The 22,129-nt window shown below is 38.6% G+C and overlaps 1 protein-coding gene across 5 annotated transcripts in view; it reads right to left on the bottom strand.

Annotated features, from left to right (window-relative positions):
* Positions 1 to 22,129, bottom strand: part of KCNT2 (potassium sodium-activated channel subfamily T member 2) — a 445,066-nt gene that overhangs the window by 289,971 nt on the left and 132,966 nt on the right. For all 5 annotated transcript variants that reach the window (XR_011247634.1, XM_069545283.1, XM_069545284.1 and 2 more), the window contains exons 2-3: positions 20,554 to 20,633; positions 18,360 to 18,459 (exon numbers count right to left, since the gene is read on the bottom strand). Coding sequence is in view for 4 of the 5 variants with exons in the window: in XM_069545283.1 (XP_069401384.1) it covers positions 18,360 to 18,459; positions 20,554 to 20,633 (180 nt within the window). In the remaining variant the exon portion in view is untranslated. The remainder of the gene's footprint in view (positions 1 to 18,359; positions 18,460 to 20,553; positions 20,634 to 22,129) is intronic.

Genomic DNA, 22,129 nt, shown 5'->3' with positions numbered 1-22,129 from the left:
TGAAGGGGTGGCTCAGACTGTAAAGAATTCACTTGTAAAGCAGGAGACCCACGTTTGATCTCTGGATCAGGAAGATCCCTAGAGAAGAGAATGGCAGCCCACTCCAGTATCTATGTCTGGGAAATCCCAGGGACAGAGGAGACTGGGCGGGGGGGGGGGGGGGGGTGGCTACAGTCCACGGGTCACAAAGAGTTGGACATGACTGGAGCGACTAACACTTTCAGATTGTAAAGCACATTAATATTTGGGCTTCCCTGGTGGCTCAGATGGTAAAGCATCTGCCCGCGATGCAGGAGACCCAGAGTTCGATCCCTGGGTTGGGAAGATACTCTGGAGAAGCAAATGGTAACCCACTCCAGTATTCTTGCCTGGAAAATCCCATGGACAAGGGACCCGGGTAGGCTGCAGTTCATGGGGTCACAAAGAGTCAGACATGACTGAGTAACTTCACTCAGTCTAACTAATGCTAACACTTTCAGATTGTAAAGCACATTAATATTTAGATTTGTATTAATATTTAATGAAATATTTAATATACCACACAAAAAAAACTGTGACTGAGGTTAGCATAAAACATTATGCAGAACAAGGAGTAATTGTCTTTAAATGTGTCTTAAAAGTACTATTATCTTTGATGCTAAAAACTGTTTATAGTCTGCAAAGAACATCATATATTCTAATGTCCAACTAGTTAGAATTTTTCACTGTTTATATTTCATCCCTATCTACATCATTTAATGTGCAGCTGATTCAAATACTAGTCATTCCCAGCAACATACTCTACTCAGGAAAAGATGAAAATAGCTATACTACATTGCCCAAAAAATGCAAACAAAAAAACTACAAACAGAACTAAGCCCACTCACTATAGTGATAAAGTATTCGAGGAATCCCAAAACAGAGTATGTATTTTTAAATCTTTGAATCATTTTATTTTGGGTAATATGTTAAACAAACACAAAGAGCAATAAACTCTTAAAAATTCCTTGTTTAAAAAAGAACTGCAAAATTTAGAAGATTATTCAAAGAAAATACCTAGTATATTCACTTGCTCTTTGGAAGTAAAGCTATGAAACCTAGATAGCGAATTAAAAAGCAGAGACATCACTTTTCTGACAAAGGTTCATATAGGCAAACCTATGGTTTTCCCAGTAGTCATGCATGGATGTGAAAGTTAGACCATAAAAAAGGTTAAAGTGCTGAAGAATTGATGCTTTCAAACTGTGGTGCTGGAGAAGACTCTTGAGAGTCCCTTGGACTATAAGATCAAACCAGTAGATCCTAAAGGAAATCAACCCTGAATATTCATTGGAAGGGCTGATACTGAAGCTTCAGTACTTTGGCCAACTGATACAAAGAGCTGACTCATCAAAAAAGAACATGATGCTGGAAGAGACTGAGGGCAGGAGGAGAAGGGGACGACAGAGGATGAGATAATTGGATGGCATCATTAACTCAATGGACATGAATTTGAGCAAACTCTGGAAGATAATTAGGCACAGGAAAGCCTGGTGTGCTGTAGTCCACAGGGTTGCAAAGAGTCAGACATGGCTTAGCAACTGAATAACAACCACCACCTAGTATATTATTCTTTGTGATTCCAGAATATACCATTATCTGGATGACTGACTTCTTTTGCTCCAAACCAAACCTGTACCATTTCCCACCAAAATAGGTCTTCTTGGCCTTTCACATCTCATTTGCTGCTGCTGCTGCTAAGTCACTTCAGTTGTGTCCGACTCTGCGTGACCCCAGAGATGGCAGCCCACCAGGCTTCCCTGGGATTCTCCAGGCAAGAACACTGGAGTGGGTTACCATTTCCTTCTCCAATGCATGAAAGTGAAAAGTGAAAGTGAAGTCGCTCAGTCGTGTCCGACCCTCAGCAATCTCATGGACTGCAGCATTCCAGGCTCCTCCGTCCATGGGATTTTCCAGGCAGGAGTACTGGATTGGGGTGCCATTGCCTTCTCCATCACATCTCAGTAAGTGGCACTAAATTTCATTGTGTTTGGTTAGCCAAAGACTTGGGCATCATCTTAGGTGCTTCCTGCCCTCTATCTATAAATACTGAATACATGAGTCACCAAACCTTCCAATTCTTTCCACCAAATATTTGTAAAATGTATCTACTTCTCTTCATATCTATAGCCAGAACCACCTGAATATAAATGATCATTTTCTTGCAATTGTGCTCTTGTAAAAGCCAAAACCTGGACTCTACACTTCCTTTTGCTTTCTATATTTTTTCTCCAAATTTCAACTACACAGATTCCTTCTAAATGCATGCCATATCACATCACCCCACTGAACACTGGCACTTTATTTTGTTAAGATAAAGACCAAAACTCCGACCCTGGCTCTCTTAGACTTAGTCAACTGTGACACACGCTTCCTATTGCAGCCCTTTTCACATGTTCTTCCCTCATCAGAGGTCTCTCAGCTCATCTTTCTCTCAGGGAAACCTTTCTGGAAACTTCCCCTTGATCAATGCAGCCAAGGAATCTCTTAGGCCATGTCACTCACCATACCTCTGCCTCCACTCATCTCAGGAGTAACCTTAAATTTGTTTGTAAATGTACCTCTTTAATACTTGTATCCTCACTGAACTGCAAGTTCCGTAAGATGGAGTATATCTCTTTTACTCACCATTATGGGAGAGTGAAAAAGTTGGCTTAAAGCTGAACATTCAGAAAATGAAGATCATGGCATCTGGTCCCATCACTTCATGGGAAATAGATGGGGAACCAGTGGAAACAGTGTCAGACTTTATTTTGGGGGGGCTCCAAAAGCACTGTAGATGGTGACTGCAGCCATGAAATTAAAAGACGCTTACTCCTTGGAAGGAAAGTTATGACCAACCTAGATAGCATATTCAAAAGCAGAGACATTACTTTGCCAACAAAGGTCCGTCTAATCAAAGCTATGGTTTTTCCAGTGGTCATGTATGGATGTGAGAGTTGGACTGTGAAGAAAGCTGAGCGCCGAAGAATTGATGCTTTTGAACTGTGGTGTTGGAGAAGACTCTTGAGAGTCCCTTGGACTGCAAGGAGATCCAACCAGTCCATTCTGAAGGAGATCAGCCCTGGGATTTCTTTGGAAGGATTGATGCTAAAGCTGAAGTTCCAGTACTTTGGCCACCTCATGCGAAGAGTTGACTCATTGGAAAAGACTCTGATGCTGGGAGGGATTAGGGGCAGGAGGAGAAGGGGACAACAGAGGATGAGATGGCTGGATGGCATCACTGACTCAATGGACGTGAGTCTGAGTGAACTCCGGGAGGTGGTGATGGACAAGGAGGCCTGGTGTGTTGCGATTCATGGGGTTGCAAAGAGTCAGACATGACTGAGCAACTGAACTGAACTGAACTGATGGTACTAATGTCTTCCCAAGTACAGTAGTCTAGGCATTCAATACAGACAGATGGATGGAGCCAGGACAGGCAAAATGTGGATGATGAACTCAGCACCACTCTCCTTTCCAGAACACACCTTATTATGTTCTCAGTAACACTTGAAAAATGAAGCCAAAACAAAGTACGCAGGAATGAAGAGGAATGTATCATATAGAGGTACATAGAAATGATATGCTATAAACTACAAAATAAGGAAATAGGAAATTCATAAAATAAATTTGAAAGCATAACAAATTATAAAGTCATAAAATAAATTGCTCATCATAAGTTTGAGAGCATTTTCAAAAGGAAATTGGTAGTGAATACAGATTTACTAAAAGCTAGTTATCTAATTAATGACATTTTCTTTGATCTGACATGTTTTAATAGGTCTTGAAATATCAGAGTACTTAAATTTAAATAAGCTTTTGAAGAAAACATTTTTAGTACAAGACAGTGTCATGTGGAATAAGTTTCATAGTCCTGAAAAAAACATTTCTACAAAACTCTAATACGTAAATTTGAATGTGAAGTGACATCGCCAGTGGAAAGTTGTCTTTTACATCCACTTACCAGGCATTAAATTAAATTAAATACACAGGAGGAAAATGTATGCATTCTAGCAAAAAGGTAGTACCCAAACTCTCTTCATAAAATAGATTTATCATGAAAAAAGAATGTGGGATCTGATCTGCATGTTCCTCGAAAACTACCAAAATGAATGAGAGGTGAGACTGAAACTAGCAGCTAGCCTCTAATTCCAAGTGAGCTTCAATCCTATTGACAAAAAGGCACTCAGAGGACAGACTTGCACAGAAATATCAACTGCAGTATTACATATGGCAGAATAGTAACTGGAATCTACCTAACCAACAAGAGATTTAAATTAACTTGCTCAGCATCAACAACAGCAAAAAGGCCGTCAACAAGAAAAAAAAAGTCATGGCTAAAAAGTGACGTATAGAACATTATCCTAATTGTATCAATATGACTGTGGTACCTGTATGTGTGTATTGATACAATTTACAGAAGATTGGCAGTCAAAATACTAAAAATACTTTTTTGTAGGTATTAAGATGTTAGGTAATGTTTACTTCCTTTTCCTCACCCTAAGTATTTCTATTGCAATAGTCATGAATCATTTGTACAATCAGAAGAATAAAACAGATTTCACTTTTTAAAACTATAAGAACATAACAACAAGAACGAACATAAAAACAACCTTTGGGACTTCCCTGGTAGTCCAGGTGCTAAGACTCTGTGCTCCCAATGCAGGGGAGCTGGGATTCAATCCTTGGTTGGGGAACTAGGTCTACACATGCCACAGTTAAGACCCAGTGCAGCCAAATAAACAAATACATATGTTTAAAAGTAAATAAAAATAAAATTTATATTATTTGGCTATTTTAATTTATTAATTTATTATTATATAAATAATGTTATATACGTGTAATACATTATGGGCTTTCCAGGTGACTCAGTGGTAAAGCATCCACCTGCCAATGAAGAAAACGTGGGTTCGATCTCTTGGTCAGGAAGATCGCCTGGAGAAGGAAATGGCAACCCACTCCAGCATTCTTACCTGGGAAATCCCATACACAGAGGAGCCTGGCGGGTTACAGCAGGTTGTAAAGAGTCAAACATGACTTAGTAACTAAACTACCATCACCATATAATATATAAATAAAAATAAATATTATCTATTTATTATATTAATAATATATAAATATTATTTATATGATTTAACTAGGCCTATAGATAAAAATCACATTGAAGAATGATTATGAAAACTGGAAGAACTATATCAAACAGTGGAAATAACAGTAGTTAGATATGGAAAGTTAATGACATGCAACCCCAGCCACTCTTGACAGCTCACTTATTTATGGTGAATAAATACCTCTCCTAAAGGTAAGGAAATAGCTGCTGAAAATGTCAGAACTGCTTTGGCAGCAGAGGAGGAGGTCAGGGGTAAAAATGTTAACTGGAAGAATCAAGCATCTGGTAAACACAGAAAAGTTATAGGGTCACTGCGTGGGGCAGAATTCAAATGAAACACTTATGGGTCACAGCTCAAGAGGAACTTGGGTTGACAGAGCTCCAAACTCAGTAGGCAAGCTTGTATGGTATTAACGAAAGTGTAAGACCACTTAATCAAAGAGGAAAATTATGACAGTCTCTTAATCATAACAAATCCTAAGAAATGAGTACTAGGTATGGCCACATTTTAAGGAGGGACAAAATTTAACATAAATTTATCATGTGACCAGGATACTGAAGCATAGTAGAGTCTTGATAATATATTACGAAGATTTCCCAATAACTGAATCCTTTCAAAATGGGTATACTTCCCACTGGGCTTCCCAGGTGATTCAGTGGTAAAACATCTGCCTGCCAATGGAGGAGATGCAGGTTTGATTTCTAGGTTAGGAAGATCCCCAGAAGAAGGAAATGGCATTCTTGACTGGGAAATCCCATGGACAGAGGAGCCTGGCGAGCTACAATCTATGGGGTCACAAAAGAGTTGGACACTTCTTAGTGACTAAAATAACAATACTTCACACCACTGTTGGAGATGCGGCAGAGAGGACTAAACGCTGGGTCTTTGAAATAATAGACTCTTAAGAGTCTTTCCATCAGACACACATGGGCTGAGGTAGAAGTGGCTTTCTATCAACATTATTATTTTTTTCCCCTTCCATGGTACAGAGTTGGGTGTAAAAAGCTACTCTTTGGCCAAAGGTGACTTTCTTAGCCTCCGTGTCATGGTATGACTGTGTCACTGATTCCCCAGTGAGATCTGGGTATGAAACACAAGTAAAAGCGATACTCCTCTGTCAGCCAATAACTTTAACAACTGTATCTTTTCCCACGTTCTCTTCATCATTCTGAAAGCTGACTACAAAGCGCTGTAGGGTCTTAGGACAGCATATAGCCACTGAATGAAGTGGGTTGCCTGCAGGACACTGAACGTACCATGCTATAGGGAATGTCTGTGTGTATGTGTGACCATCACCATATGGAGAAGAGGAACCCTGACTAGGAACACCAGCACTGGAATCTGGTAAAGAAATATTTTTGAATTTTTCAGATTGCCTGTTGAAACACCTGGGGATGCTATAATCAAGGCATATGAGAGAAGAAAAGGTCAACATTATGATATTCAATCTCACTGGTCATCAGATATTTAAACATACTGCAAAAATTGAATTTCTTATTTTAATAGTTATTACCCAAACGAAGAAATGGTCTTTAAAATTAGAACATCATGTCAACATACTTGTGGCTCTATTAGGCACTTATTCTAAATGTAAATCCAATTACCATAAAATATGAGCACATTTACATGATTCTTACTTTGTCATTTGATATTGGAAATTAATAATCACTTCAACAATTTTTAAAGTGGGAAAGGATGCATAAGTTTTGACCTAGTGAAGAACTGTAAGCGCCAGCAGGCAATAAGACAATGCTGATGGCTCAGCTCTCAATGAAATCCATAAACTACATGTTAGGTGTGTTTCCTTTGCTAATGCCTTTAAATCATTTATTACAAACTGTGCCTCCATGAGAGCTTGCCATTTGCACAATTTCATACATTAACAGTAAAATTCTTTTCATACCCTTCCGTTTGTCCACACCCACATTTTCATATCAGTTTCGACTCCTGGGACTTCAAAATAAAGCAAAGTGGCACAAAATATCTGCATCTTTGTTATGCCAGAATTTCTAATTCAATTAATCTCTTTGCCAAATTAGCCTGATTATTTTAAAATAGAGTCTGTGTCTGTAAAGGTCACTGCTGTTTTTCATTAACCAATACTACCCTGACAGTAACTAAACAGAACAATGTATTCAAAATGGAGCCATGAGTTATTTTGTTATGCTTTTTTAATTGCAGTAATCTGATTTTTCAAATGTATACCCTCTATAATTACAGCTGAACATTCTTACTAATATGACAGAGAAGTTAATTATTGGAAACTGCTCAATGTTTTCGAATAATATTATTTCACTCTTCTATTACTTGCCAATGCTCTTTCATTGTAAAAAGGATTCTGTCGTGCCTCATTTTATGATTCTCAGGTATCTCTAAAGTACATTTCATTTATAAATCACCAAGTTTTGAAAACAATGCTAGTGTGTCGGTGACAGAAATACATGGAGGACACTTGGAGAATCCTCAGAAACTCCTCCTAACCCAGAGTGGTGATATAGGAGATAGACAGACTCCTAAAATGGACAGCTGGTGTTTGTTTAGTGGAGTAAGATTGAAGCTTTGTTCTCACCCAGACACTCTGAGGACAAAGCTAGTGGCTGAAGCTGAGCTCTGCTGAAGTAAAGAGATAAGGGGCCCACTCCTGAGTTCAAGGAAGACTTCACTTCTGCACATGCGCAGGAAGGCTCCTTGAGGGTCAAAAAGGGAGGGGGTCCATAATAAGTGTGGACACGCACCCATAGGTGAGATGGGATACATCTTATCGAAAAGATATACATGCACATTGGGGAGGGTCTTAGGATCAGTTAGTGAAGAAAGAAACAAGATAACTGGCCAAACGTAAACCAAGACCCAGAAGGACTGTCCTATATACACGATTTAAGTCACCTCTTAACTGTGTTCCTTGTTCAGGACTCCTGCACTTCTCTCTGAGTGTGGATGTCAGTCCAGTTTGTGACTTATTGTGCTTCTCATTAGAGAGGATGCCCACACCCTTCCTCTCTGGGTTTGTGTTTCTGTCTTGCTTCTGACTTAAATAAAACAAGCTGTTTCTCTGTGTTCTCCCATTGTGCTGTGTGTCTCTAATGGTAAACTTTCTATCTGTTTTGCAGTTTTTGCCTCCTTGTGACATTTTTGCTTCCAAACTGGGTAAGAATCAGAGAATTCTGCTTCCAGTCTCTAGCGCCTGGTGGACTGGTATCTAGGTTCAATCCCGGGAGAGGGAGATAAAGCTCTTGCTCCAAGACTACTATCCCTCAGAGAACAGTGGCACCAGGTTATAGGGCATGATGTCAAGGAAGAGTGTCAGGTCAAGTTTCATCCAACATATTGTTATCCAAAAGGTCCAGGGGTCCTGAGGTAAGGTGAGAAACAATGGATGTGGAGGGACAGGAGTGGAAGACAGAGGTCTGAGAACTGGGAGCAAATGTTTAAGCTTCTGAGACAACGGAGAGCCGAGTATGTATAAGCAGCTTCAAATAGGTCAGCAGGGCTGGAGCGTGAGGCTGTTGAGGTGAAGGAAGCAAAGGTCAGACTGGAAAGGACCTTCATTGCCTCCTCAACTCACCTACTCGTGTAATAAATAACTACTCAGTGCCACACTGGTGCCAGGTTCTGAGGATTCAGACAACAAACAACCTGTGCCCTCTCGGAATATCCACTGCAATCTACGTGGAATGCACAGAAAACAAGATAAACAAGTAACACACGTACACCATATAAAAGAGACAGAGACAGTGGAGATAAATGTAAAAAGAAAGGGAAAAAAAAGTATCCCAAAGAGTCTTGAGAGGAGAATACAGTTTTAAACAGGATGTTCAGCTAAGCTGTCACTACAAATCTGATTTTGAGTAAAAAGATCTGAGGAAGCATGCCAGAGTGACCTGACTGTAGGGAATTCTAGACAGAGGCAAGAGCAAGTATGAAGGCCCCGAGCCGGCAGAGTGGCTAATGTGGCCCAGGAACAGAGAAGATGCCAGAGTGGCAGAGCAAAATGGGTGCGGGGGAGAAGCGGTGAGTAACAGCAGGAAAACGGGGTTCTTACATCCTTCGCAGGTACTTCAATACTCAGATTACAGCTGCGCATGGATCTGACTCTAATGGAATACCAGCTGCTTCATTAAGAATAAACCAAAGAGCAGAAAAGGCAGAATTAGCAGGACTAGTGAGGAAGGGTACAGTAATCCAGGTAGAGGGGAGACGGCTTGGCCAGAATGGTAGCACCGAGAAGGGACTGTATGCTGGATCCATCTTGAAGGTAGACATGATGGAATTTTCTTCTGGTTTTGCACATGCTGGAGAATGTGAGGGGAAAAAAAGAGAAATGAAGAATGACTGACTCCAAAACATTTGGCCTCAGCAACTGTTCAGATGGAGTTGCTATCAGCCAAAATGTGGGAGGCTGTGGGTGGAGCAGGGTTTGGGGAAGGATAGCGTTGTCATTCACTGAGATGCAGAAAATCACAGAAGCCAATTGGAACATGACAACTTTGCTATGACTATCAAACCTCCAAGGGGAGAAGATGAACATGTAGTTAGAATTTGGGGGGTGGGAGGCAGGAAAAGTGCTGGCTTCCTGAGGCCAGTAAGTTAAACAGGGTTAAAATGATTAGTGCTGAGGTTCTCAACATGAAGGACAAAGAGGAGAAAACACATGTTTCTTTACATGAAAGTGAGAATAATAAGATTAAGTGTGTACTGAAGGAAATAACATAAATAAAATAACCATCCCAATGAGAGAAAATACAAGATCTCTAAAATATAAAACCTTTATAAGGGTTGAAAATTTCCAGAGGGTAATGAATTTTACTTTTCATGGCCATGTCTTCACTTTCAGCACTATGAATACATGCTAAGTATTCAATAAAGAGATAGTAAAATAACCATATTACATTCATTAAATAAATTATTTCATTATTTATTATTTCAAAATAAATTATTACACAATGAAATTTCACTTGTCAATCTTTAGCTTATCTCCAAACCCTTTAACACATAAGAAGTCATTTCACTGTCTAAATAAGCCAAAGAGTAATCAATTCATTTAAATGTATATTATGCCTTCATTTTCCATTTTACTTTGATCTTTTAATTTTTCTTAAATTTTCTTAGGGCAAACCTCTACATGAAAAAAATAATTGTACAGAAGTTAGCCATCAAATTTGTTTTCAGCTTTGAAAATTATTTTCAATTTAGTAGGCTGGCCAGAAACTCAAGGTGTGTGATGAGATAATAATTATTCAGGCCATCACACACCCAGTCCCCTTCCCTACTGCTTCTAGCAAGGACAGAAATTAAAAGGAGAACCTTTAAGGGAATAGATATGCAATTTAATAAAAGCAATAATGAATGGAAAAGTAAGTCAAAATAAATCAATGTCATTTAACTCAAATTAGATAAAGAACTACATAAGCTAAATCTGAGACTTGAATTAAGCATCCCGATAAACGCTGAATAAATGCTGTTTCTATTCAAGAGTAAATAACTAGCTTTGTTGTTGCTTTGTTTTGTCTTAAAATTTCCCCCATATAAGTGAGATCACACAATATTTATTTTTTTGTCTGACTTAATTCACTTAGAATGTCCTCAAGGAACGTTTTTTTCAAAGTGGCCTCTAAACTATAACTGAAAATACATACAAAGCTGGAATACAAAACAATAAACCTTTCTGGAGTATATGTGAATCAAGAACAGAAAAGTATTGGGTTTTTAAAGAGACTGATCCATTTCAAAGCATTACTTACAGTATTTCGACTAGCAATAAACATTGTGTGGGTAGATGGCAAGTATTAGCATTAGACAATTAGATAAACAAGAAGAGAGATATATTAAAAGAACCTACAAAGATTACATTCATGTATTAACTGAAAACCACATTGATTTATTTGTGACAAACATTGAAGAAATAAATTCCATATAGCATTCTTTAAACTTATACTACATTCAGGAGGTAATTCAAGATGGCAGTGTAGGAAGATCCTGAACACACCTCTGCCACAGACACACCAAATCTATAGCCATGTATGGATCAATTTCCTCTGAAAAAGACCTGAAAACTAGCAGAACAGCTTCTCCACAACAAGAAATACAAGGGCCATAATGAGACCAATAGGAAAGGGAGGCGGCTTCCCAGGTGATTCAGTGGTAAAGAATCCACCTGCCCATGCAGGAAACATGGGTTCAATCCCTATATCGGGAAGATCCCCTGGAGGAAGAAATGGCAACCCACTCCAGTATTCTTGCCTGGAGAATCTCATGGAGAGAGGAGCCTGGTGGGCTACAGTCCACGGGGTTGCAAAGAGTCGGACACGACTGAGCAGCTAAACAACAACACAACAAGGAAAGGCAGAGATGCAGTATTATCAAAAACCCTGCCTCTGACACAGTGACCCAGGCGCAGGAGGGATCTCACCACACAGGACTTCTCTGTGTGGAGCAGGATCTGTGCTCCATGCAGACATTCTTGGGACCTGGAGAAATGAGCCTAGAGAAACAGCAGCTTTGTAAACCAGTAGGATTTAGGTTCAGGAGACCGAAAAGGTGTGGGGTACAGGAAGCTTGTAAAGGGCTCATAAGCAGACTAAGTTTGATCTACCAAAGTAGGAAGCTCCTAGTTACTATCCAAAGTTGGCAAACCAAGGAAGAGCAGTGCACACTTATTATTTAGAATTATGGAACCAAGTGCTAGAAGAAATGGGCTTCCCTCATGGTTCAGCTGGTAGAGAATCTGCCTGCAATGCAGGAGACCTGGGTTGGATCCCTGGATTGGGAAGATCCCCTGGAGAAGGAAAAGGCTAACTGCTCCAGTATTCTGGCCTGGAGAATTCTAGGGACTATATATATAGTCCATGGGGTCCCAAAGAGTCCGACACAACTGAGCAACTTTCACTTCTTGCAGACTAAGTCACCCTACTCATACTCAGTCACTTCAGGGTGTCCAACTCTTTGTGACCCTATGTACTGTAGCCAATCAAGCTCCTCTGTCCATGGGATTTTCCAGGCAAAAATTCCAGAGTGGGTTGTCATGCCCTTCTCCAGGGGATCTTCCCAACCCAGGGATTGAACCTGCATCGTTTTTGTCTCTTGCATTGGCAGGCAGGTTCTTTACCACTAGTGCCACCTGGAAAGCCTAAAACCCAGAGAAAAGCCAGCAGTCTGAAAACTACCTAGACCACATCAGCAGGAGATGCATTCAGTTCAGTTCAGTCGCTCAGTCGTGTCCAACTCTGAGACCCCATGAACCACAGGATGCTAGGCCTCCCTGTCCATCATCATCTCCCGGAGTCCACCCAAACCCATGTCCACTGAGTCAGTGATGCCATCCGATCATCTCATCTTCTGTCGTCCCCTTCTCCTCCTGCCCTCAATCTTTCCCAGCATCAATGTCTTTTCAAATGAGTCAGCTCTTTGCATCAGGTGGCCAAAGTACTGCAGTTTCAGCTTCAACATCAGTCCTACCAATGAACACCCAGGACTGATGCATTCAGTTCAGTTCAGTCGCTCAGTCGTATCCGACTCCTTGCGACCCCATGAACTGCAGCACGCCAGGCCTCCCTGTCCATCGCCAACTCCCAGAGTTCACTCAGACTCACGTCCATTGAGTCAGTGATGCTATCCAGCCATCTCATCCTCTGTTGTCCCCTTCTCCTCCTGCCCCCAATACCTCCCAGCATCAGAGTCTTTTCCAGGGAGTCAACTCTTCACATGAGGTGGCCAAAGTTACTGGAGTTTCAGCTTTAGCATAATTCCTAGCCAATCTTAAAGCAACTGCCAAGGACACAGGGGTCTTTCTGGACATTGTCAGGGAGCGCAGGTGCCTGATAATCAGGTGCCATCTCTGTGCTCCTTCTCCTTGCTAGCACCACTTCCCCCCATCCTGGGGCCCCACTGAGCCCTGCAGGTGCAGGCAGTTCATACAGCAGATGCCCCTTGGGTACCCAGCTCTGGTGGCCTGCACTTCTGCACCCAGGAGACTGAAACAATCAGGAGTGACAGTTTGGGCAGGCTACCACCCCCACAACATGACACAGCAGACTGCAACACATCTCTAGTTTGCCACTAAAAAAGGCTTATATTCCTGTGCTGGAGTCTCAGTGTGAGGGAAGCTTCAGGCCTTCCATATATCGAGAGGTTACAGAGGAGTTCTAGGGAGTGAAGGCCAGGGGAGTGAATGTTATCTTTGCACTCTCTCAGGCCTTGCTACAGTTCACCAGGGTCTCACAGAGGAAGCATACACACTCATCTGGAGCCCTGACTTGTGGAACTGTCACATCCAAATCACCTGTCTGGAGGCCAGCAAAGACAGTGGTCCCACAGGACTTTAAAGCTGCTCCCCGAGGGTCTGGCTTTCACTTAGCCAAAACTAGAGGCTGACTGAGACCTCTACCTTTGAACACAACAGGGCTTAGTACAACCTCAAAATCTGGAACTTATCAAGAATAAATCAGGATGTTTAAACAATCACAAAGATTTGAGAGATAACCAAAAGCTAGGGCAGGGCTGAACAGTAAGGTTCACGGCTTACTCAAGGACACTCCTTCAAGCCTGGGAGAGGTTCCCCATTTTGTCTAATATAAAGAAACACAGAGAGAAAAGCAAAATGAGGAAACTGAGGAATAGTTTTCAAAAGAAAGAACAAGATTGAATTTTTAAAAATCCTTAAAGAAGTGGGGATAAGTAATTTACCTGATAAAGAGTTCAAAATAATGCCCATAAAAATGGTCACCGAACTTGAGAGAAAACATGAATACAGTGAGAAGTTCAAAAAGGAGATGGAAAATGTCAGAAAGCACCAAAATGAAAGTTACAGGGCTAAAGAATTCAATAACTGAACTGGAAAATGTAACAAAGGGCTTTAGCTGAAGACTAGATCAAGCAGAAGAAGAAGAAAAAAAGCAAACTTATAGACAAGATAGCGGAATTCTTTCAGTAAGAGCAGCTGAAAAAAAAAAAAAAGACAAAGAGTGAAGGTAGCTTAAGGGATTTATGGGACACCATCCAAAAGACCAATATACACACGATAGGGATGACAAAAAAGGCAGAGAGAGAGAAAAGGGACAGAAAGTTTATACAAAGCAGTAATGACTGAAAATATTCCTAACCCACAGAAGAAAATGAACATTTAGGTCCAGGAAGACTAGAGAGTTACAAATGAGATAAACACAGAGAGAGAGACACGTTATAATAAAAATGTCGGAAATTAAAGAGAATATTAAAAGCAAGAGAGGAAAAAAAAAAACAAAAACCTTTTTACATACAAAGGAAGTTCCATACGTCTATCAGCTGATTTTCAAGAAGAAACTTTGCAGGCTGAGAGAGAGAGGCATGACAGATTCAAATTGCTGAAAAGAAAAATCTTACAACCAAGAACACTCTACTTGGCAAAGTTATCACTTAGAATTGAAGGGAGATAAAGAAGTTTCGAGACAAGCAAAAGCCAAAGAATTTTATCAGCTCTAAACCCCCATTTAAAGAAATGCTAAAGGGACTTCTTTAAACTGAAAAGGCACTATCCAGTAACAAGAAAACATAAGATGGTAAAAAAAAAAAAATCTCACAGGTAAAGGTAAATAACAATAAAACCAATGGACTGACCATTTATTAAACTACTACTAAGGTTAAAAGAAAAAAGTAGTAAAACTAACGATAATAATTAGTTGTGAGATACGCAGACTTCCCAGGTAGCACTAGTGGTAAAGGGGCCCCTGCATCAACGCAGGAGATGTAAGAGACACGGATTTGATCCCTGGGTTAGGAAGATCCCTAGAGGAGGGCATAGTAACTCACTCTGGAGTTTTTGCCTGGAGAATCCCTCGGACAGAGGAGCCTGGCCAGCTACAGTCGTTAGAGTTGCAAAAAGTCGGACACCACTGAAGCAACTTAGTATACATACATCATGATCAAATGGGCTTTATTCCTGGGATTTATTTATGCTGAGATGGTTCAACATCTCATTAATACTAAGCACTTTAACCAAATAGGTAAAAAATTATATAATGAACTCAACAGATACAGAAAAGACATTGTCGAATTTTGATTCAACATCCGTACTTCAGTCATGTCCAACACTTTGAGATTCTATGGACTAAAGCCCGCCACACTCCTCTGTCCATGGAATTCTCCAGGCAAGAATACTGGAGTGAGTGTGCCATGCCCTTTTCCAGGGGAGCTTCCAGACCCAGGGATCGAACCCAGGTCTCTCACGTCTCCAGCATTGGCAGGTAGGTTCTTTACCACTAGTGCCACCTGGGAAGCTCATTAACATAGTGACCCTGTTCATTTGTGAAAATACAGCCCAATGAGCATCTTGGGCTCACTTCAATCTGGTCAGCAACTTCTCATCCTTTAGAGGTGTGATTAGGGAGGAGGTAGATGGGGAAGAACAGGGCTTTCTAAATACTGTGTAGTGCCACAAAAATGTGTGTGTTATGTTTTGGTTTTATAACAATTTCTAAACTCTTATCAAAACAGGTATAGAGGGAATGGACCTCAACATAATAAAGGTCATATATATGACAAACCCACAGCTAACATCATACTTAATGAAAAGTTAAAAGCTTTCCCGCTGAGATCAGGAACAAGACAAGATGCCTACTCTTGTCATTTTTATCAACAGAGTGCTGTAAGTTCTCACCACAGCAATTAAGCAAGAAAAAGAAATACAGTCATCCAGATTAAAAAAAAAAGTATAACTGAAATTATTGTAGATTACATGAGACTGCCTATAGAAAACCCTAAGAACTTCACCCAAAACCTGTTAGAACCAATAGATAAATTCAGCAAAGTTGCAGGATATGAAATCAATATACATTTAGCCCTCCTTATCCATGGGGTCTACATCTGCAGATTCAATCAACCATGGATCAAAAGTATTTGAAAAAAAAAATTCCAGAAATTTCCAAAAACCAAAACTTGAATTTTCCCCATGCTAGCAGCTATTTACTATCATTTACACTAGATTTGTATTATAAGCAATTTAGCGATGACATAGAGTATATGCAAGGATGTTCATGGATTATATGCAAATATTATGCCGTTTCATGTAAGTGACTTGCGCATCTGTGGATTTTGGTATTGTGCTGGGGTCCTGGAACCAACTCTCTGTGGATACGTAGAACGACTGCACAGAAATCTGTGCACGTCTATAAATTATAATGGAATATCAGAAAGAGAAATTAAGAAAGCAACCTCATTTACAATTGCATCAGAAAGAATAAAATTCTTAGAAGCAAATTTAGTCAAGGAGGTGAAAGGACCTATATGCTGAAAACTATGACACTGATAAATTATTCAATAAATAAGACACAAAGAAATAGAAAGATATCCTGTGCCCATGGATTGGAAGAATTTGTATTGTTATAATGTTCATACTATCCAAAGCAATCTACAGATTCACTGTAATCTCTATCAAAATTCCAATGACATTTTCACAATACTAAAACAAACAATTTAAAGATTTCTATGGAACCACAAAAAAATCTAAATAGCCAAGCACCTTGAGAAAGAAGAACAAGCCTAGAGGAATCATGCTCCCTGATTTCAAACAATACTTAAAGCTATACAAACAAAAATGGCATGTTATTGACATTAAAAACATACATAGAGCAATGAAACGGAATAAAGAGCCCAACAATAAATACTCACATATACGGTCAAGTAATATATGACAAAGGAGCTATGAATATACAATGAGGAAAAGACAGTCTCTTCAATATATTGAGCTGGGAAAATAGAACACAAATAAAAAAATGAAACTAGACCACTATCTTTGTTGTTCTTGCTCTGTCCAACTCTTTGTGAACCCCCTGGACTGTGGCCCCACCAGGCTCCTCTGTTCATGGGGTTCTCCTGGCAAGAATACTGGAGTGGGTTGCCATTTTTTTTCTCCAGAGGATCTTCCTGATCAAGGGACTGAACCCATGTTTCCTGCACTGGCAGATGCATTGTTTACCACTGAACCACCTGGGAAGCAGAGCAACAACAAAGACCACGGTCTTACACAATATATAAATATTAACCCAAAATGGATGAAAGACTTGAATGTAAGGTATGAAACCAAACCATAAGATTCCTAGAAGAAAACAGGTGGTAAGTCCTTTGATATAGGCCTTGGTGATGATTTTTTGAATTTGATGTCAAAAGCAAAGGCAATTAAGGCAAAACAACAACAACAACAACAACAAAACACCAAGTGGGACTATTTCAAACTGAAAAGCTACTGCACAGGAAAGCATACCATCAATAAAATGAAAAAGCAACCTAGAATGGGAAAATATTTTCAAATTGTATATCTGAAAATGAGTTAATATTCAAAATATTAAGGAACTCATTCAACTCAATAGTAAAACAAACAAAAAAAGAATAAAAATTGTCACAGAATCCAGATAGATACGTTTTCAAAGAAGATATGCAGATGTCCAACAGATATATGAAAAGGTTCTCAACATTGCTAGGGAAATCCAAGTATTAGGGAAATACAACTTGAAATCACAATGAGAAATCACCTCATACCTGTTAGAATGATCATAATAATAAAAAAAAAGCATTGAAAGTTTTAGAGAAAAGGGAATCCTCTTACATGATTTGTGAGAATGTAAATTGGTGAAGTCACTATGGAAAAGAGTTTGGTGGCTCCTCAAAAAAAAAAAAAAACTGTAAATAAAACTACCATATAACCCAACTGTTCTACTTTTGAGTATTTATACCCCCCTCCCCAAACTCAAAAACTCTAATTCAAAAAGATATACACACCCTTATGTTCAATGCAGTAGTGTTTACAATAGCTAAGATATGGAAACAACTCAAGTGTTTATTGATGAATGTAGGAAAAAGGAAGATGCACACACACACACAGTGGAAGATCATTCAGCCGTAAAAAGAAGGAAAGCTTGACATTGGTGACAACATGGTAGGACCCAGAGAGCACTATGTTGAATAAAATAAGTCAGAGAAAAGACAGATACCATATGATTTCACTTGCATGTAAACAGAAAAAAAAAAACAAGCTAATGAAACAAAACTCATAGACTGCTGGTTGTCAGAGGGAAAGGGTGAGGATGGGGACAAAATGGGTAAAGGAGATGGATTATATGGTGATGTATGGTAACTAGACTTACTGTGATGTATACAAAGATTGAACCATTACGTCGTATACCGAAAACTAACATAATGTTATTACCAGTTTTACCTCAAAACTTATAATACAACTTAAACTAATCAAAATCATATTGCAGAAAATCAAAGACACCTTACCATTCATTTCCTTGTGAAGGGTTTTCTAGTAGCACTCGGATTATGTATAATAAGCAGCTTAATAATTTTAGAGAAAAATTGAACAGACGTATTCTTAGACCTTTAAACAAACAACAGAAATTGGATTTTCATTTAAACTCAGTTCACAGATAACTAAAAAGAATTGTCAAAGATATCAATATTAAGTACAGCACTTAAATTGTTTAGAAACTACACTACCATAATTGTATACCCAACTGAAGTTCTAAGTGCCTGAAATTGAAACAAAAAATGAGAATGACAGCTTGTATGAACCATAATAGTGGATATTATACACTAAGTAATTCAACTTTTGAGCATTCAAAGCCATAAAAATCATATCTAACCAAGACTGGTTGAGGTATGCTTAAAAGTTTAACCATTTTATAGATCTATAAATTTGGGAATACATTTTAATTAGCCAGAAAATCTAGCTGCTTATAAATTCACAAGGATAAGTTATAAACTTTGTATCTTCTGAGCACCTTGCAGATTTGATTATACAGAAATTATAATCATATATAATTATGTATTATACATTTAGACAGTAATTATAGAATTACCGAGAAATCCTAATAGCATATAATGGGAAATATATACACGCACACCGCCATTTTTGAGATTCAACTAACTTTTCATTATAGGTTTAAATACTGATGAAATCTTAAAAAAATTTTTTGTGGGAAATAACACAGCCATGGACGTATCTTTGTACATGGCTGTGATAGTTGATGTTGGAGAGGACTAATTAACATTAAGCAAAATGTGCTTAAAATCTGATTAATAGAAGCATTACCTTTCCTGCAATTATCAGATGGTACCAGATTTACACATTATGAATAAAATTCTGAGAAAGGTCTTCCAATAATTGTTTCTTAATAACATCTACAAATGAAATGCCATTTTGTTTTTACTCTGCTGTAGGTGAGTGTACTTAAGGTAATATTTAACACTAAAAGGTTAATGCTTATTAATTGCATAATTTTTCCTTGGTTTTCCTATTAAAATGCTAGGTACATACAGGTTAGTTTCTTAATAAAGTCTTTTAAACTGTTAATGAAATTGCCCTGGTATTATAGAACTGGTCTCCTTAAACGATAGTTTAGTCAAAGCTGGGCATTCTTTCTGGCCTGGAGAGACAGAATTTTTAGTACTAAAATAAAGGAAACCTTCTATGCAAATAATGTGGACCCTTCAAGTAATATCTATTGGTGCAACCTCTAACCAATCAGATTAGAGAAGCACTTAACCTAACCCTGAACTAACCAGCCATTAAGATTCTGTAATTTGTGTGCCTTACAGATTGAAATACTTCCTGTGGTCAGTATTTAGGCAACTTCTCATAACTCAAGTTTTTCTCTATGAACCCACAGAAGCACATTAAACCACCCAAGAGGATTCAGAGGTGAAAACTGTGAAATAGTAGAGTCTACACCAAACTATTTCCATTGCTTATTGACATCGTAAGCAATAATCACATGAAAAAAAACATTGCATACTGGTTCACTATATATAACTTTTCAAAAATACATGGTATTGTGGAGAGGTAAGAAGTATGACTGACACTTCAACCCCAAACAGGCTTAGGAGGTCAGCGACTATGCCAATTTCATGCCCTCTTGAAGTTCCAAAGTTTCCCAAATGTATTTTATGGCAAGAATTCCTGGGATGTTATATGCTGAGCTTGGCTCTGCACTTTATGATTTTAAACCTCTAGGAGAAGGTGTTGTACATTTTAGGACATCCTACATGCTTCTTGCTATTAGATGTGATAGGTAAACTCACCCCTACTAAACACTAAATCAGAAAATTATTCCCCATTACGGTCACCTGGAATCACCAGAGTCTCCTCAAAACAAGCTTTAGGTGTCTCTCACAGTAAAAATATGGAGAACCCTCATTTAAATGACTTTCCTCAGTATTTCTATCAATCCAAATGGTCCACTCAGAAGTCTACTAAATGATACCAGACTTGAAGATGTAAAGGTGTCAAGATACTTTGACATCACCAGAGGCAACATCTACTGCTTTTTAAACATTAATGCCTGACAGAGAAGATTATCAAGTTAACTCTTGTATATAAAAGATATTTTGAAAAAGGACTGCATAGCTGTATTTTTTATTACAGTGAACATATATACAAAATATAGACAGGGGAATAAAATGAAAGACTTACTTGATCTCTGGTTTTTGATAAAAAATAACTTTAGTCTCTCTTTAAATGTGTTTTCATTCATATAAAATTCAACTTGCACCCTGCAAACAAACAAACAAAAAAAAACACAATTAAGCTAAACAGTAAGATATATGAAAATAAAAACAAATTATGCGATGTAATACATTATATAATTTGAGCAAATCCCCACCATAGAAAATGAGAAGTGAGTTAAAACACTGATTTTTTGGAGAGTACCAGTTATGTTCTAATTTTAAAGATATACTCAGCTTAACTATCATACGCAGTTAATTCAGTTGTCTGTATTACTAGATAAATGAGTGGTATGTATGATTCAGGGCTTTCCTGGTAGCTCAAAACAGCAATAATGCAAAAGTCTTTCATATATGTTTGAGGAATAATTTTTCATCAGTGTAGTCCCAATTTTTCCCCTGTTGTAGGAATCAACTGGATGCTTACAAAAGTGAGGATGAACTAACCACCCCAGATCTACTGAATCTTAAGGGCCTGGGCTTGGAAATAGAATTTTAGCAAGGCTTCTCTTTACCTTGAGCCTATTTTGGGACATGACATATAGGACACTTTACTTTCTTATTTATTTATCTGTCTCATATTAAATATTGCTTGATCAACAAAGGAGTAGTACTGGTAAGTGGAACATTAAAGTCACTAGAGGTAAGTTACCAACCAGACAGATCATTTAAGGGACTGAATATTCTACCTTTAATCACTAAAAACTGGTATCAACACTCTAAAACATAGTAGCATTCTAATAAATGCTTTTGCTTTCTCCCTGAATTCTAGCAACTCCTCTCAAATGATAGTATAAAAATAAAATTTTCAAAATACTGAGTAAAAAGCAACTGTGTTCAAACTTGGTGAATTCCGAATAATCATCATCTGAAATTTTCTCAAATAATCTTAAATACATTTACTATAAGTTAAGATTTCAAGAACAGTTAGAAAACATTTTAATGCTCACAAACACAAAAAATACTTAATTTTTCCTGAAGAACTATGGATGGAGGTTCATGACATAGTACAGGAGACAGGGATTAAGACCATCCCCAAGGAAAAGAAATGCAAAAAGGCAAACTGGTTGTCTGAGGATGCCTTACAAATAGCTGTGAATAAAAGAGAAGCCAAAGCCAAATGAGAAAAGGAAAGATATACCCATCTGAATGCAGAGTTCCAAAGAATAGCAAGGAGAGCTAAGGAAGCCTTCCTCAGCTATCAATGCAAAGAAATAGAGGAAAACAATTAAATCGGAAAGACAAGAGATCGCTTCAAGAAAATTAGAGATACCAATGGAACATTTTATGCAGAGATAGGATCAATAAAGGACAGAAATGGTGTGGAGTTAACAGAAACAGAAGATATTAAGAAGAGGTGGCAAGAATACACAGAAGAGCTGTACAAAAAAGATCTTCACGACCAAGATAACCACAATGGTGTGATCACTCACCTAGAGCCAGACATCTTGGAAGGTGAAGTCAGGTGGGCTTTAAGAAGCATCACTGTGAATAAAGCTAGTGGAGATGATGGAATTCTAGTTGAGCTATTTCAAGTCCTGAAA

Source organism: Ovis canadensis, chromosome 12 (genome assembly GCF_042477335.2).
Source record: "Ovis canadensis isolate MfBH-ARS-UI-01 breed Bighorn chromosome 12, ARS-UI_OviCan_v2, whole genome shotgun sequence".
NCBI classification, from domain to species: Eukaryota; Metazoa; Chordata; class Mammalia; order Artiodactyla; family Bovidae; genus Ovis; species Ovis canadensis.
This window is presented reverse-complemented; position numbering and strand designations above follow the sequence as displayed.